The sequence below is a fragment of the Arachis hypogaea genome, chromosome 13 (genome assembly GCF_003086295.3).
Source record: "Arachis hypogaea cultivar Tifrunner chromosome 13, arahy.Tifrunner.gnm2.J5K5, whole genome shotgun sequence".
Classification (NCBI taxonomy): Eukaryota; Viridiplantae; Streptophyta; class Magnoliopsida; order Fabales; family Fabaceae; genus Arachis; species Arachis hypogaea.
The window spans coordinates 35,097,466-35,113,167 of record NC_092048.1 but is presented as its reverse complement, the minus strand read 5'-3'; the positions used below and the strand labels follow the sequence as shown (position 1 = coordinate 35,113,167).

The 15,702-nt window shown below is 39.5% G+C and overlaps 1 protein-coding gene across 1 annotated transcript; it reads left to right on the top strand.

Annotated features, from left to right (window-relative positions):
* Positions 1-5,732: 5,732 nt before the first annotated feature.
* Positions 5,733-7,601, top strand: LOC112738040 (probable UDP-glucosyl transferase 73B6). Its single transcript, XM_025788288.2, has 2 exons — positions 5,733-6,394; positions 6,595-7,601. Exons 1-2 carry the CDS (start codon positions 5,816-5,818, stop codon positions 7,453-7,455), a joined length of 1,440 nt encoding a protein of 479 aa, XP_025644073.1. The 5' UTR covers positions 5,733-5,815; the 3' UTR covers positions 7,456-7,601.
* The last annotated feature ends 8,101 nt before the right edge of the window (positions 7,602-15,702 follow it).

The window sequence follows — 15,702 nt, the reverse complement described above, 5'->3', positions numbered from 1 at the left end:
CCTTAAGTTGGACATTGGATGAGCTTCCTGTTATGGTGGCTTGTGCTTGAATTCGTCCAGAAATCTCCACCAGTATTTGGAATGTCAATAGCCTCCGGGGTCCCAAACTAGGCATGTAAAGCTTCTGAGTAGCTTCAAACAGATTCTCAGGGTCCCGGGGTGACGAATGTCGGAATATACTCCAGGATCCCAAACTTTTCTTCTACACCCGTCCTTGTCTTGATCTGTATTTTTCCAGTCGGGTGATAAGTAATCTGAATTCTCACTGCAGTAATCAAACAGCTTCCGAGATCCTTTAAATTGAGCTTGACACCAATTTCTGCACCTCAATTTGAAGTGCGAAACCTCATTGGATCTTGCATACCAGCGTTGAGTGCGAGTCATTTCCCTTTTTCTCTTAAAGCCGCAAAGAGCTCTAAGCTGACCATCTGTTTCAAGTAAACCATATTCAAGTGGAAAAGTAAAGATAAAAGCTAAGGATTTTACCCACTTGAAGTCTGTATTGGGTGGTAATGGCCTTGGGACAAGCGTTTCTAGTGGTTCTGCAAGATGTACTCCCTTGTGGTCTTCAGTGAATTCCTCCACTTCCTTGAAAATTTCTTCCATGTCAACCATGTCTTGATCAGAGTCTTCAAATTCTCCCTCATCATCGCTCAAGTCATATTTTGGAGGTCGAGAGAAATCTACCTCAGCATTATCTTCATATTCACTCGGGGAAGATTCTTCTGTCTCAAAGAGTTCACTTGCGGGTGCAAGTTCATCACTAAGAGGACTTGACTTGTGATCATCATCATCAAGGAAACATGTGTCTTGAGTTACTACGTCCAGTTCTTCATAAGATATCTGCATTGGAGGTTGTGCAACATCCTCTTTAGCGTCAGTTGTAACATCCTTGACGGAGTTCTCCACAACTCTGGATTCAGGTGGCGGTTCGGCATCTCCTAAATCTTCAACCAACTCTTCTTCTTTTACAATGACAGCTTCTTCTATTTGTTCCAGTACGAAGTTATGCTCTATGCTGTCTACTGGAGTTTCTTGTGTCTTCTTCACAATACATTCTTCATTAGATTCTCCACATGAAGCCATGGGGGTCTGTTGAGTGGCTGAACGTCTGGAAGATAGTTGATTTATTGCTTGCTCCAGTTGATGAAGGGTTGCATTGAATTGGTTTACTGATTCGTAGAAGCAAACCTGTGATTCTTGGCTTGATGGATATGAACATGGTTTGTAGGAGAGTGGTGGTTCTTGGGAGTAATTGGATTGGCGTTGGGGTGGATAAGGATCATATGGTAGTGAATGGTAAAAAGAAGCTTGTGAGTATGGTGGTTCGAAGTTATGTCGAGAGGATGGTCTCTGAGCATAGGATGGGGCTTGTTGGTAGTTACAAGGTGGTCCATCAAATCTATCAGTTGGGTATGCATTGCAGAATGGTCTTTGTCCATGATATCTAGGATGATGTTGTTGCCTAAAGGGTTGATTGGATCCTTGTGGCTCCGTCCATCTTTGATTGCTTAGACCTTGATGCATAGTCCTGCTATAGCTTCCATTCCATGCAACAAAATTGGAACCAAGCTCAAAGCGAGAGGGGTGAGAATTCATAATAGCTGTCAGAAATAAGAGGGAAGAGAGAAAGCAAATAAGCAAGTAAAAGAAAAAAAATATATATATATTGAAAAATATTTACAATAACCAATAATAAGGCACACGTTTGCAATTCCCCGGCAACGGCGCCATTTTGACGTCAGGATTTTTGCTAGTAAAGAATTTTATAAAATTAGTCGCGTTGTAGATATAGATTCTAAACCAACAGAAATCCTTTCGTGCAAACGTTTTGGTTGTCACAAGTAACAAACCCCTAAATAAATTGATAACCGAAATATTTAAACCTCGGGTCGTCTTCTCAAGGAATTGCAGGGAAGTATGTTCTTATTATTGGTTATGGAGATTGTAAATTTGGGGTTTCAAGAATGAGGAGTGAATATGGCAATTAATTTAAATGTCAATCAAAATAAATAAATACTGTAAAGCAAACTTTTGGCAAGGTATGAGAAATTGGAAGTCCAGACTTAGTTATTCTTATCAATAATAATGAAAGTTGAATCTTAATTCCACTTAGTTAATCCTTGCTAAAGCAAAGGAAAGTCAAGGGACTAATTAGTTTGACCTTCGAATCCTATTTATTTCTTAAGAAAAGATTGGGATTATTGAGGTTCAGTTCAATTAGCAAAGATAACAGTTATCAATTATGTTGAGCTAAGATAACTCCTGAGTTACTGATTTCTTAACCATGACCAAAAGGAAGGAAATTAAATCTACTGGAATAAAAATGTCTTCAGATTGGGAATGATTAATAACATGAGTAAAAGAGAGCAATATTGAACTGAAATATCTCAAGTAACATTAAATAAGAAATCATAACATGAATGTAGCATAAGTCAAATAGGCAACATAACTAATACAAGCAAGCATTAATGGTATCTAAAAATAAGAGATAACTGTCAATTAAAAGAACATTGAACCTGGTAAAAAGATAATCCTTGAAGCAAATAAAATCCTAAATCTAAATCCTAATCCTAAAGAGAGAGAGGAGAGAACCTCTCTCAAAACTAAATCTAAATCATGGAAAGTAACTAAAAAATTGCCAGCCTTCTTCGAATGAATGCATTCCCCCACTTCATAACCTCTGGTCTATGCCTTCTGGACTTGGATTTGGGCCAAAAAGGGCTTCAGAATTTTCTATGAACGTTTTCTGCAATTTCTGGTGCGTGACCTCTGTCACGCGTCCGCGTGGGTCACGCGGTCGCGTCAATTGGAGTTTTCCTTGTCGCGCGGTCGCGTCAGTCATGCGGCCGCGTCGTCCATGCGGCCGCGTCGCTGCCAGTTTCTCCAAAACTCCGTTTTACGCTTTCCTTCCATTTTTGTATGTTTCCTTTTCCATCCTTTAAGTCATTCCTGCCTTAGAAGATCTGAAACTACTCAACACACTAATTACAGCATCGAATGGAAATGAAGGTAATTAAAATAATTAATTCTAAAGCATAGGAAACATGTTTTTCACATACATCACATAATAAGGAAGGGAAAGTAAAACCATGCAATTAATATGAATAAGTGGGTGAAGGATTGAATAAATCACTCAAACCAAGCACAAAATATATCACAAAATATGGGTTTATCAACCTTACACGTAGGGACCAATTCCATTAAGCTCGCCTACCATTTCCATACAACGCCAGACGAGCTTGGGGGCTATGACGTGTACCCCATAATACTCGGAAACAAGATCAAAATCGAAACCGACCATAAAATTCGGAAATAAGCAATCAGAGCTGAAACCGAAAACCTGACCAACACTGTTCACAAGTCAAACACTATCTCCTGGCCGTTATCCACAACAACAGAACTCACTACCTAAGCCAACAATATCGGAACAAACAAACAGAAGAGAGCACCTCACTCATCTATAAAACCACACCAAATAGCCCAGGAGAAAACTGGTCACAGAGCATACTCTAATTTATTTCTCTTACTCTCTCATAACTCACATTCTTACTTGAGCGTCGGAGTGCTTTTTGCAAGTGCTCCCGCCACCGTGTTTTATACCGCCGAGGCCTACCATTACTCTCCTGGCACGACATATAGATCTCTCCGGAGCCGAGCAGTCGAAGAAGGAGCTGTATACCTCGGCTAAACAGGAATGGAACAGAAGTCAACTACAACAAACAATAGTTGAAGTGAACCCATGAGATAGAGTTATACAATTTGTCAACTCACTCATTACAAACCTATCATGTCGTTGTTTCTACTTTCTACTAGTTCAATTGAATGAACAAGCTCTTCATTTGATTTTTTCTTTCATTGAAATAAATATTCTATCTATCTGATACTTATCATCATGCGATTTTGCCCTGCTGCTATGCTAAGTGTTGTTAAAAATTAAATGAAAGTAATACTCTAAATAGATTTCTAAAAAATTCACGATCCGACAATTTATTTTAAAAAAAAATTGACTACTAGAATTTGAGGCCTGACTTTTCATTATATACCAAATACATTCTCAGTCCAGTTTGAATCGGTTAAGGCTGATAACGACATTTTATGTGTCTGTTATAAATAGCTAACGTGTCTGATAAAGTGAGATGTATCATACGTAGGACAGTTTGGTCTTTGGCCATTTCAAAGTGGATAAATTAGTCCCTAGAGTAGCCAACACTCCATCATTGCATCATCTTCCTCCTCTTCTCCTCCTTATTAATCTCCCTCGTCTGGCTCAACATCTTTTCCATTCTCTGCACTTCCAGCAGCACCTTGACATCGCCACCATGGCATGCATCTACCTCAACTTCTCCTTCCTGGACCTCGTAACAAACTCATTCCTCCATCCAATCCATATTTACTTTCGCGCGCAGGGCATCACCTACCTTCTCATACAAGCCTCCCTCATTTACAACCTCCTCTACCTCTCTTTCAATTACATCCTCGTCACGTGTCTCTGCCTCATTGTTTCCGCTGCTTTTAACCTCTCCATCTTCCTCTCCCTCATCGGACGTGTCTGGCTCTCCGATCTCCACCATTCCACGTGCTCATCCAACCCACTTCGTTCATCTACGTGTTCCCTTCCTCTCTTAGGGTTCGTGGTCTCCACTCGGGTGGGAAATGAGCTTGGCACCAACCGCCCCTTCAGGGCTAAGCTCTCTATAGTGGTTTTTGTCTTTCTCGCCGTTATGATGAGTTTTTGGTTGAAGGAGTTGGTCCCCTATTAAAACGTTGTCGTTTTGCTTTTTTGGCTTCCAAACTAGAGATTAATTTGTGCACTTCAAAACGACATCGTTCTGTTCTCATATGATACGACGTGGTTTTGTTTACGTGGCCAGGGACCAAATTGTCCTGCGGATGACACGTCAGCTAGTCAAATGGCCTATAGGACGTCGTCAGTAGTCTTAACCGTTTTAAATTGGGTTGAAAATGTATCTGGCATATCATGAAAAAGGTCAGGCCCAAAATTCTAGTTAAATTTTCTTGAGAACAAATTTGTCGAATCGTAAATTTTTTGGAGACCTATTTAGAGTATTACTCATTAAATTAATAAAAACTTTATACATAGAAAAATAAAAACAATAATATTAAATATCAAAAGTATTATTTATACACTAAAATCAATTACAAAAAATAATTATCATATATTTATATATAAATATATATTATTTAATTTATTTTTAATATATATTTTATATTAGTGATTGATTTTGACAATTAATTTTAAATAATTACTTAAATGAAAATGTCAAAAACATCTTTTCATAATAATCTTGGTTTAAAAAATATAACTTATTTATTTTGTCATATTTTTAACAAAAGGAAAAGTATAGGTAAACAATGAAAATATTAAACAATGTAAACAATAGATATATCGGATGTTCATTTTACTAGTGTACGGATGGTTATTTTAATATTAAAATTTAGAGAATTAAATTGGAGGTGTAGTGTGTTTTTATTTGATTGGTGGTTGTTCATATTGTTCAACAAAATCATTGTCCCCCTAGCATTCCCCCAAACAAAAATAACACTTTTATAGTATATAAAAATCAAGCCTTAAAATCTATCCTCCAATAATTAAAATAAAATGTCTTTATATAAAATCAAATAAAATCTTGGGGTATCAAATAATTTCATGTACACATGCCATAATTGATTTAATATTTAACCTGAACTCGTGCAAAACGCGCGCTCCTGAACTTCAATCTTTAATCTTCTACTATAAACAGAACAAACCATAGCCAAATTCTATAGTAAAATTACCAACATTGCAACAACAATGGGCAAGGAGAACAGCGAACTCCATGTTCTTTTCTTCCCGTTCTTTGCTAACGGTCACATAATCCCATGCGTTGACTTAGCCAGAGTCTTCGCCGCAAGAGGAGTGACATCCACCATAGTCACCACCACACACAACGCACCCTTCGTCTCAAGAACCATCGGAAAATCCCAAATTACCCTCAGAACCATCAAGTTCCCGCCACCGGAGGAAACTGGCTTGCCTGAAGGATGCGAGAATTCAGAGTCGGCATTGGCACCGGATAAGCTCATCAAGTTCATGAAAGCCACCGTGCTCCTTCAACACCCATTTGAGCAAGTGCTGCAAGAACTGCATCCAAACTGTGTTGTTGCAGACATGTTCTTCCCTTGGACCACAGACTCCGCCGCCAAATTCGGGATTCCAAGGATCGTGTTCCATGGGTTGGGCTTCTTCCCCTTGTGCGTTTCCGCTTGCATCAGAACTTACAAGCCACAAGACAAGGTTTCATCCTACACAGAACCTTTCTTGGTTCCCAACCTTCCCGGCGACATAACTCTGACCAAGATGCAGTTGCCACAAGTCCCTCGAGATGACGAGGTCTCTTATTATGCGTCGAATACAACAGTATTAGAATTCAACGTATTAGAATAAATTATCATCTAACGGTTTTAACTATCATCTTGATATGAAAATAACTCTACATAGTTTCTACCTATCTTCACCTTCTTAAATTAGCAAGTTGTTTAATATATTGTATTTAGTATTCAGTACTCAGTAGTTGTATTTGTGCCACATAGGTATTCTGCAAGTTGCTTGATGATTCTAACGAATCGGAGTTGAAGAGCTTCGGTGTGATCGTCAACAGCTTCTACGAACTGGAACCAGTTTACGCCGATCATTACACCAAGGTGCTTGGTAGAAGAGCATGGTCGTTGGGTCCAGTTTCTCTATGCAAGAGGGAGACAGAGGAAAAAGCAAGCAGAGGAAACGAAGCAGGGATCGACAAGCAGGAATGCTTGAAGTGGCTTGAGACAAAGAAACCAAACTCCGTTATTTATGTGTGCTTTGGAAGCATGACAACGTTCCCAGACGCTCAGCTTAAAGAGATTGCTATGGGTCTAGAAGCTTCGAATCATCCATTCATCTGGGTAGTGAGTAAAGGATCAAAAAAGAACCAAGAAGAAGATGAGAAGTTAGAGTGGCTTCCAGAAGGGTTTGAAGAGAGAATGGAAGGGAAGGGGCTGATCATAAGAAGTTGGGCGCCGCAACTGATGATTCTTGAGCACGAAGCAGTTGGCGGGTTTGTTACGCATTGCGGTTGGAATTCGACGCTGGAAGGTGTTTGTGCCGGGGTGCCGATGGTGACGTGGCCGATGTATGCAGAGCAGTTTTATAATGCGATGTTTCTGAGGGACATAGCGAGGATTGGGGTTGGTGTTGGGGTTCAAACGTGGGTAGGGATGATGGGGGGCGAGCCGGTGAAGAAGGAGGTGATAGAGAAGGCGGTGAAGAGGGTAATGGAAGGTGAGGAAGCAGAGAGGATGAGGAGAAGGGCGAAGGAGCTTGGGAAGAAGGCTAAAGAAGCTGTGGAGGAAGGTGGATCGTCTTATTCGCAATTCAACTCTTTGATTGAGGATTTAAGATCGCGTGCCCAATGAGGTAGTCAAATATCTGCAATCATGCATTAAGTCATTTGAGAGATGCAATTGGACTATCCCTGTGGCCTTAAGTTTATCATACATGCTTGTATTGTATTGTATTCACCATTTTGAAATAACAATAATTTTTCTTTTGGCCTTTGTCATATATATTTCTTATCGATTTCAAAAGAAAATAGTTCTAAAATAATTAAATAATTACTGTGGAGAAACAAATCCAATCCTTTCAAATTATACTTATGAATTATTTAATTACTAAATTATATTTTTTTTGTGAATTGAATTATTAGCTCTGTTGAAAAGTTTTAAAACTATTTTTTGGACTTTTGACTTAATAAAAGTCATATTAATGTTGTTTGTGTTATAATATAGATGTCCATTCAGTGTCTACTCAGCATTATCTATTCTTCTATTCAATTACTATTGGGAAGTACAAACATTAAAGAAATAAGCGGTACATGTTTTTCAACATTTGAAAAAGTGGAGCCTTGCACATGTATAAATAAGAGCATATGATGAGGTTTTTGATACAATAATAATAACAACATTCTCTCTCTTTTATTCTCTCTTTCTTTATTTTACAAGTATTTTAAATACTCATCTCTCTCTTATTCTTTATATATAATATTAGTAAATATATTAATCATCTCTATTATATTGAGATAGTAATTGTGGTGAATATTGTTATTTAATTATACTTCCTTATTTTATATTACCTCTTCCTTATTTATTTATTTATTTTACAACACGTTATCAGCAATAAGCTCTAACGAAGTTTTAGGAAGACTTTAGGTAACAAATTTTTATTATGTTGAAACTCTTTCATCTTGAATATAATGCTCTTGATATATTTGGAAATAATTATTTATCATGGATATAGATGTTGAAATCCATCTTGATTCAATGGATCTTGGAGATACCATTGAGGCTGAAAATAGTACACCCCAGAAGGATAAAACCAAAGTCATGATTTCCTTCATCGTTATCTTGACGTATGATTGAAAAATGAATATCCCACATTAAAAGATCCTGTAGATCTGTGGAAAAATCTTGAAGAAAGATACAATCATGTGATACTTCCTCAAACCCGATATGTTAGAGAAAACTTTCTCAACCTTCCATATCTCGAATGTGCTCCTGCACCAGTAGTATCAAGAAAAATGATTTAAAATTATTCTGAACTAATTTCTTGCCTTCTTGTTGCTGAGCGCAATAATGAGTTACTCGTAAAAAATCATGAAGCGCGCCCAGCTGGCACCATCCCATTTTCTGAAGCAAATGTGGCAAATCCTAACCCTAAAAGAGGTAAATGACAAGAAAATTATGGAAGGAAAGAAAATTATTCCCCCTAAAAAAAATTATGGAAGAAAAGAAAATTATGTTCACAAGAAAAGATCTCACCAGAAGTGGGATAAAGAAAGAAACAATGGGCAAAGTCAATCAATTGAGGATAAATGCTTTCGTTGTGGTGGAAAGGGCCATTGGTCACGTACCTGTCGTACCCCAAGGCACCTAGTTGATCTTTATCAAGCATCTTTGAAAAAGGATAAAAAAGGAAAGAAAATAAATTTTGTTTCAAATGATGAAAATTCCACCACTCATTATGATGTATCTAATTTCTTTATGGATTCTCAAGGAAATATTGGCTATTTGATCAATGATAGAATAGTTTGATATGTGTATATGTTTGTTAAGTATTCATGTGAATAATCTTACTGTGCATGTACTTCTACTCATTTTATTATTATTATCATTTGTCTTTGAAGAAAAATGGCAAGGACATATTTTGAAGATATTTGCCTTGCAGATAGTGGAAGTTCGCACACTATTCTTAAAAGTGATATATATTTTACCCATATTGTGCCAAAAGAAGAATATGTTAATACTATTATTGGCTCGGGCAATGTGATAGAAGGCTCTGGAAGAGCTATAATTTTGTTTCCTGGAGGAACAAAATTTATAATAAATAATGCACTATTATCTACCAAGTCTCGAAGAAACTTGTTGAGCTTTAAAGATAGTCGCCGAAATAGATATCATATTGAGACTTTGAATGAGGAAAATCATGAGTACTTATGTATCACAACTCATGATTCAAATAAGAAAGTTATATTAGAAAAGTTGCCCTCACTTTCATCTGGGTTATATTATACCAAGATTAGTGCAATTGAATCACATGCCATTGTAAACTAGAAGTTTACTAGTCCAAATAATTTCATAACTTGGCACGACCGATTGGGTCATCCGAGAACAATCATGATGAGGAGAATTATTGAAAACTCCCATGGACATTCACTAAAGAACCAGAAGATTCTTAAAACTAGTGAATTTTGTTGTGCTACATGTTCTCAAGGGAAGTTAATTTTAAGGCCATCATTAGTAAAGATTGGATTTGAGTCCCCTGAATTCCTAGAAAGAATTCAAGGTAATACATGTGGACCTATTCATCCACCATGTGGATCTTTTAGATATTTTATGGTCCTGATAGACGCATCTTCGAGATGGTCACATGTGTGCTTATTATCTTATTCGATTAAAAGCACAATTTCCAGAAAATCCAATCAAAACAATTCGCCTTGATAATGCTGGTGAATTTACTTCCCAAGCTTTTGATGCTTATTGTATGGCTAATGAAATAAGTGTTGAACATCCAGTAGCTTCTATTCACACACAAAATGGGTTAGCAGAATCACTTATTAAACGCCTCCAATTGATTGCTAGACCCTTGCTTATGAGAACAGATCTCCCAACCTCGGTTTGGGGCCATGCTATTTTACATGCCGCAACACTTATTCGTTTGAGGCCAACGAATTACCATCAGTTCTCTCCTATGCAATTAGCTTTTGGCCAGCAGTCAAATGTCTCCCCATTTAAGAATATTTGGGTGTGCGATATATGTCCCCATTGCACCATCTAATCGCACCAAAATGGGACCCAAAAAAAATTGGGGATATATGTTGGATATGATTCTCCCTCTATAGTGAAGTAACTTGAGATACAAACGGGAGATGTATTTAAAGCCCGGTTTGCGGATTGTCATTTTGATGAATCAAAATTTCCAATATTAGGGGGGATAGAATAAGCTTCTTGAAAAGGAACTTAATTGGAATGCATCATCGTTGATGCATTTAGATCCTCGATCAAGATAATGTGAACTAGAAGTTCAAAAGATTATACATTTGCAAAGAATAGCAAATGAATTGCCTGATGCATTTTTCGATACAAAGAGGATAACGAAATCTTATATACCAACGAAAAATGTCCCAATTCGAATTGATGTCCCAGTAGGACAAGTAGCCACTGAAGCAAATTCACGCCAGAAGCGTGGCAGAGCTGTCGATTCCAAAGATAAAAATCCTCGAAAGAGAAAAGAGGTAAATACTATTCCTGTTAAAAAAGATATAGTAAAGACACCTGCAGTTGTCTGAAATTCTGATATAATTTCAACGCCAGAAGACGTTCAGGTACCTGAAAATTGTGAAAATGACGAGATCTCGATAAATTATGTCTTTACAGGAGAGAAATGGGACCGAAATAAGACAATTGTCAATAAAATATTTTCATATAATGTGGCATTAAATATCATGCATGAAAATAAGGATCTTGAGCCAAGATCAGTCGAAGAATGTCGACAAAGAAATGATTGGCCAAAATGGGAAGAAGTCATGAAGGCTGAATTAAACTCACTTGCAAAACGTGAAGTCTTTGGACCTGTAGTCCGTACACCTGAAGATGTAAAACCTGTTGGATACCGATGAGTATTTGTGAGAAAACGAAATGAGAAAAATAAAGTTGTGTGCTACAAAGCCCGACTTGTGGCACAAGGTTTTTCACAAAGGCCTGGTATAGATTATAAAGAAACGTATTCCCCTGTAGTGGATGCGATAACATTGTGTTATTTGGTCAGTTTATCTGCATATCATAAATTGCATATACATTTAATGGATGTGGTAACAGCCTATTTGTACAGCTCATTAGATCGGGATATCTATATGAAAGTCCTTGAAGGACTAAAGATATCTAAACCATCCAGTGAATATTTGCAAGGGTTATACTCAGTTAAATTGCAAAGATCTTTATATGGTCTAAAGCAATCTGAACGAATGTGGTATAATCGTCTTACTGAGTATCTGGCCAAAAATGGATTCAAGAATGATGATATCTGTCCATGTGTTTTCATAAAGAAATCTGCATCTGGATTCATTATAATTGCTGTGTACATTGATGATTTAAATATCATTGGAACGCTTGAAGAGATTCCAAAAATTATAAAAACTCTAAAAGAAGAGTTTGAGATGAAAGATCTTGGAAAGACTAAATTTTGTCTCGGCCTGCAGATCGAGCATATAAAAAATAGGATCTGTTTATACCTTGGGTCGAGCTGTCTGACCCGGGATGTTCTACTGACAAAGCGACCGACCTCTTCAAGCCAGGATGACCCGACCTCTTCTCAGAGAGCTCGGCCAAGTCACCAGGAAAGCCCAGTAAAGGGCCCAAATAGAGGAACACGCTCCAAATCCCAAGGCAGCCCAAGCCAATAGAGAGAAGGGCGGTTACCTTGAAGATAAGATGACCTCACTTGAAGATAAGATAAAGACAAGATAAGATAACTAACTTATCTTATCTAAGAAGGTCACTCTACGCCATTATAAATACACTGGAGCACCCAGGTATAACTCATACTCTGATTCTACTCAATACCTGTTTAATACCCTTGCTAACTTAAGCATCGGAGTCCCTTGCAGGTACCCACACCCTCCAGAGATGAAGGAATCAGCACGGTCACCAAGTCCAACAAGTCGGACTCCACAGCTCCGACCAGTACAAAAGATCTCGTTCGAGATCGACCTACAGTTTCAGGTAACCCTCGGAACATTGGCGCCGTTGCCGGAGAACCTGGAAGTCATCCCATCACCATGGCGGACGACCATGACAACGACCACACCTCAGATCTAGAGGAAAGAATGCCGCATAAAAATGCGGACACCACACCAAAAGATACTTCCCAAATCAACAACAAGAAGAACTCCCCAAACGAGGGAGCCATGGATGCATTTCAAGACCGGTTAAAACAACTTGAAGAAGAAGCCCTACGCCAACGAGAGGCTGAGAAAGACCTACAAAGGGAAATAAGGCGACGCCGAGAATTGGAGAACAAACTCCTAAAACTTGAAGCCGATGTCAAGACTAAAGCTAGCAGATCCACTCCTGAAGATGGCTCCCGCAAGGAGCAAGACGCATTCACCAAGGAGATCATGAAGACGAAAATCCCAAAGGACTTTAAACTCCCAGACATGACCTTATACGATGGCACTACAGATCCAGGCCAACATCTCAGCAATTTCAGAAGCATAATGTATCTCACCGACGCCTCAGATGCAGTTCGTTGCAAAGCCTTTCCAACTACTTTAACAAAAATAGCAATTAGATGGTTCAACAGCCTCCCTCGTAGGTCCATCTCAAGTTTCGACGACATGGCTAAGAAGTTTCTGGCCAGATTCTCCATCCAAAAGGACAAAGCTAAACATGCTCCGAGCTTATTGGGAATCAGACAAGGAGAACGGAAAATCCTGCGCAACTACATGGAAAGATTCAACAAGACATGCATGGATATACAAAACCTGCCAACAGAAGCCGCTATTATGGGCCTCATTAATGGCTTACGAGAAGGGCCCTTTAGTCAATCTATATCAAAGAAATACCCCACATCTCTGAACGAGGTGCAGGAACGAGCAGAAAAGTACATCAACATGGAGGAAAACTCCCGATTAGGAGAGACCTCGAAGGCCGGATTCACCCCTGGGATAAAGACAAAGATTCCAGAAAGAAGGAAGATCGACATGGAGACAAAATCAAAAAACACCACCAGCTCGGCCACTCAGAGGCAAAAAAAGAGGGGGAAACCAGACCGAATATTATGAATACCATCGGATCCGCGGGCACTCCACCAATGAATGTTTCGACTTAAAAAATGTCATAGAAAAGCTCGTACGAGAAAGAAAGCAAGATCGATATCTGGCCGCCCATAATGATGAACAAAGAAAAAGAAGAAGGGCAGAAGATGTCAGACCAACCGCGCGATCATCTCGAACGCCAGAAAGACATGTCCACATAATACACGGTGGATTTACCGGGGGAGGAATCTCTAAATCATCTCGCAAAAGACATCTCAAAGACGTAGATCACGTCACAGGAAAGAAGGAAGCACCCGACATCCCGGCAATCACTTTTACCAAGGAAGACGCATCCGGCATTGCATCAGGGCATGACGATCCCATGGTCATCACTATTATACTGGCAAACGCAAATCTTCACCGCACGTTGATAGACCAGGGGAGCTCTGCCGATATCTTATCCAAAACAGCTTTCGACCAACTCGGCTTGGAAGAAAAAGAACTTAGAGCATATCCAGATAGCCTGTTCGGGCTAGGAGATACCCCAGTTCAACCGATGGGATACATCTCACTCCACACAACTTTCGGAAAAGGAAGTCAGTCAAAAACAATCAAAATAGATTACATCGTAGTCGACGTAAATTCAGCCTATAATGCCCTAATAGGTCGGACAATGTTAAACCAGCTCGGCGCAATAGTCTTGACTCTGCATCTATGCATGAAGTTCCTAACTGCAGGAGGAATAGCTACGATAAAAGCAGATTAGAAGATGGTGCACCGCTGTTACAACAGAAGTCTAAACCTCAGAGGCAGAGGAGAAGAATTCCACACAATTGAGCTCGGGGGAGTTCAGAGGCAGGAAGAGCTCCGCCCACAACCTGAAGGTGAAATAGAGAAAATCCAGATCGGGGATACCCCAGACCAAACGACCAATATCGGCAAATTCCTAAAAGGAGACATAAAAGAATCACTCATACAGCTTTTACTAGACAACACTGACCTCTTTGCGTGGAAGGCCGCACACATGCCAGGCATAGATCCCAAGCTAATGTGCCACAAGCTAGCAGTCTACTCAGGATCTCGGCCGGTACAACAAAGGTGTAGAAAGCTAGGACCAGAACGCTCCCAAGCAGTGGAAGAACAAGTACAAGCTCTATTGGAGGCAGGTTTCATAAGAGAAGTCAAATACCCGCTATGGCTTGCTAATGTCGTATTGGTAAAAAAGCCAAACAAGAAGTGGCGAATGTGCACTGACTATACCGATCTCAACAAAGCCTGTCCAAAAGATCCTTATCCACTCCCAAGCATCGACGCACTGGTAGATACCTCCTCCAGATATAAATACCTCTCCTTTATGGATGCATCCTCGGGATATAACCAATTCCCAATGTACCCACCCGACCAAGAAAAAACCTCATTCTTAACCCCAAAGGCAAATTATTGCTACATTGTCATGCCCTTTGGTCTTAAAAATGCGGGAGCCACTTACCAAAGATTAATGAACAAGGTTTTTTCGGATCACATCAGAAAGGTCATGGAAGTCTACGTGGACGACATGCTAGTAAAAACTCAAAACGAAGAGATGTTATTATCCGACCTGACACAAGTATATAACACTATAAGATGACATGGCATGCGACTCAATCCCGCAAAATGCACCTTCGCAGTAGAAACTGGTAAATTCTTGGGTTTTATGATCACACAAAGAGGAATCGAGGCAAACCCGGATAAGTGCAGGGCCATACTCGACATGAAAAGTCCGACTTGTGTCAAAGAGGTACAACAGCTCAACGGGAGGTTGGCAGCCTTGTCCAGATTCCTGGTCGGATCAGCAATAAGATCTCTACCCTTCTACGCCACTCTAAGGAAGGGAAAGGAGTTTGAATGGACAGCAAAATGCGAGCAAGCCTTTCAAGACTTCAAAAGATTCCTGGGACGGCCACCTATACTAACTCGGCCACGGGAAGGAGAACCACTCATATTATACCTCGCGGTAGGAAATCGGGCAATAGCCTCAGCACTGGTCCGAGAAGACAACAGCGGGCAACAGCCCATATACTTTATCAGCAAAGCATTACAAGGATCCAAGCTGAACTACCAGAAAATAGAAAAGTTCGCTTACGCTCTCATACTAACATCACGACAACTTCGCCCATACCTCTAGGCTCACACCATTAGAGTTCGGACCAACCAGCCCATAAAAGGGATCTTACAGAAAACAGATTTGGCAGGCAGAATCTTGCAATGGGCAGTCGAGTTGTCCGAATTTGATCTTCAATACGAAGCACGGACGGTCATCAAATCTCAATATCTGGCCGACTTCATTGTGGAATTCACGGACACACCGGAAATC

Excerpts from the sequence above, each read along its gene's own strand:
- LOC112738040 (XM_025788288.2), top strand. The coding sequence starts at position 5,816 with ATGGGCAAGGAGAACAGCGAACTCCATGTTCTTTTCTTCCCGTTCTTT. Across the intron at positions 6,395-6,594 it reads AAGTCCCTCGAGATGACGAG|GTATTCTGCAAGTTGCTTGA; the intron begins GTCTCTTATTAT and ends TGTGCCACATAG.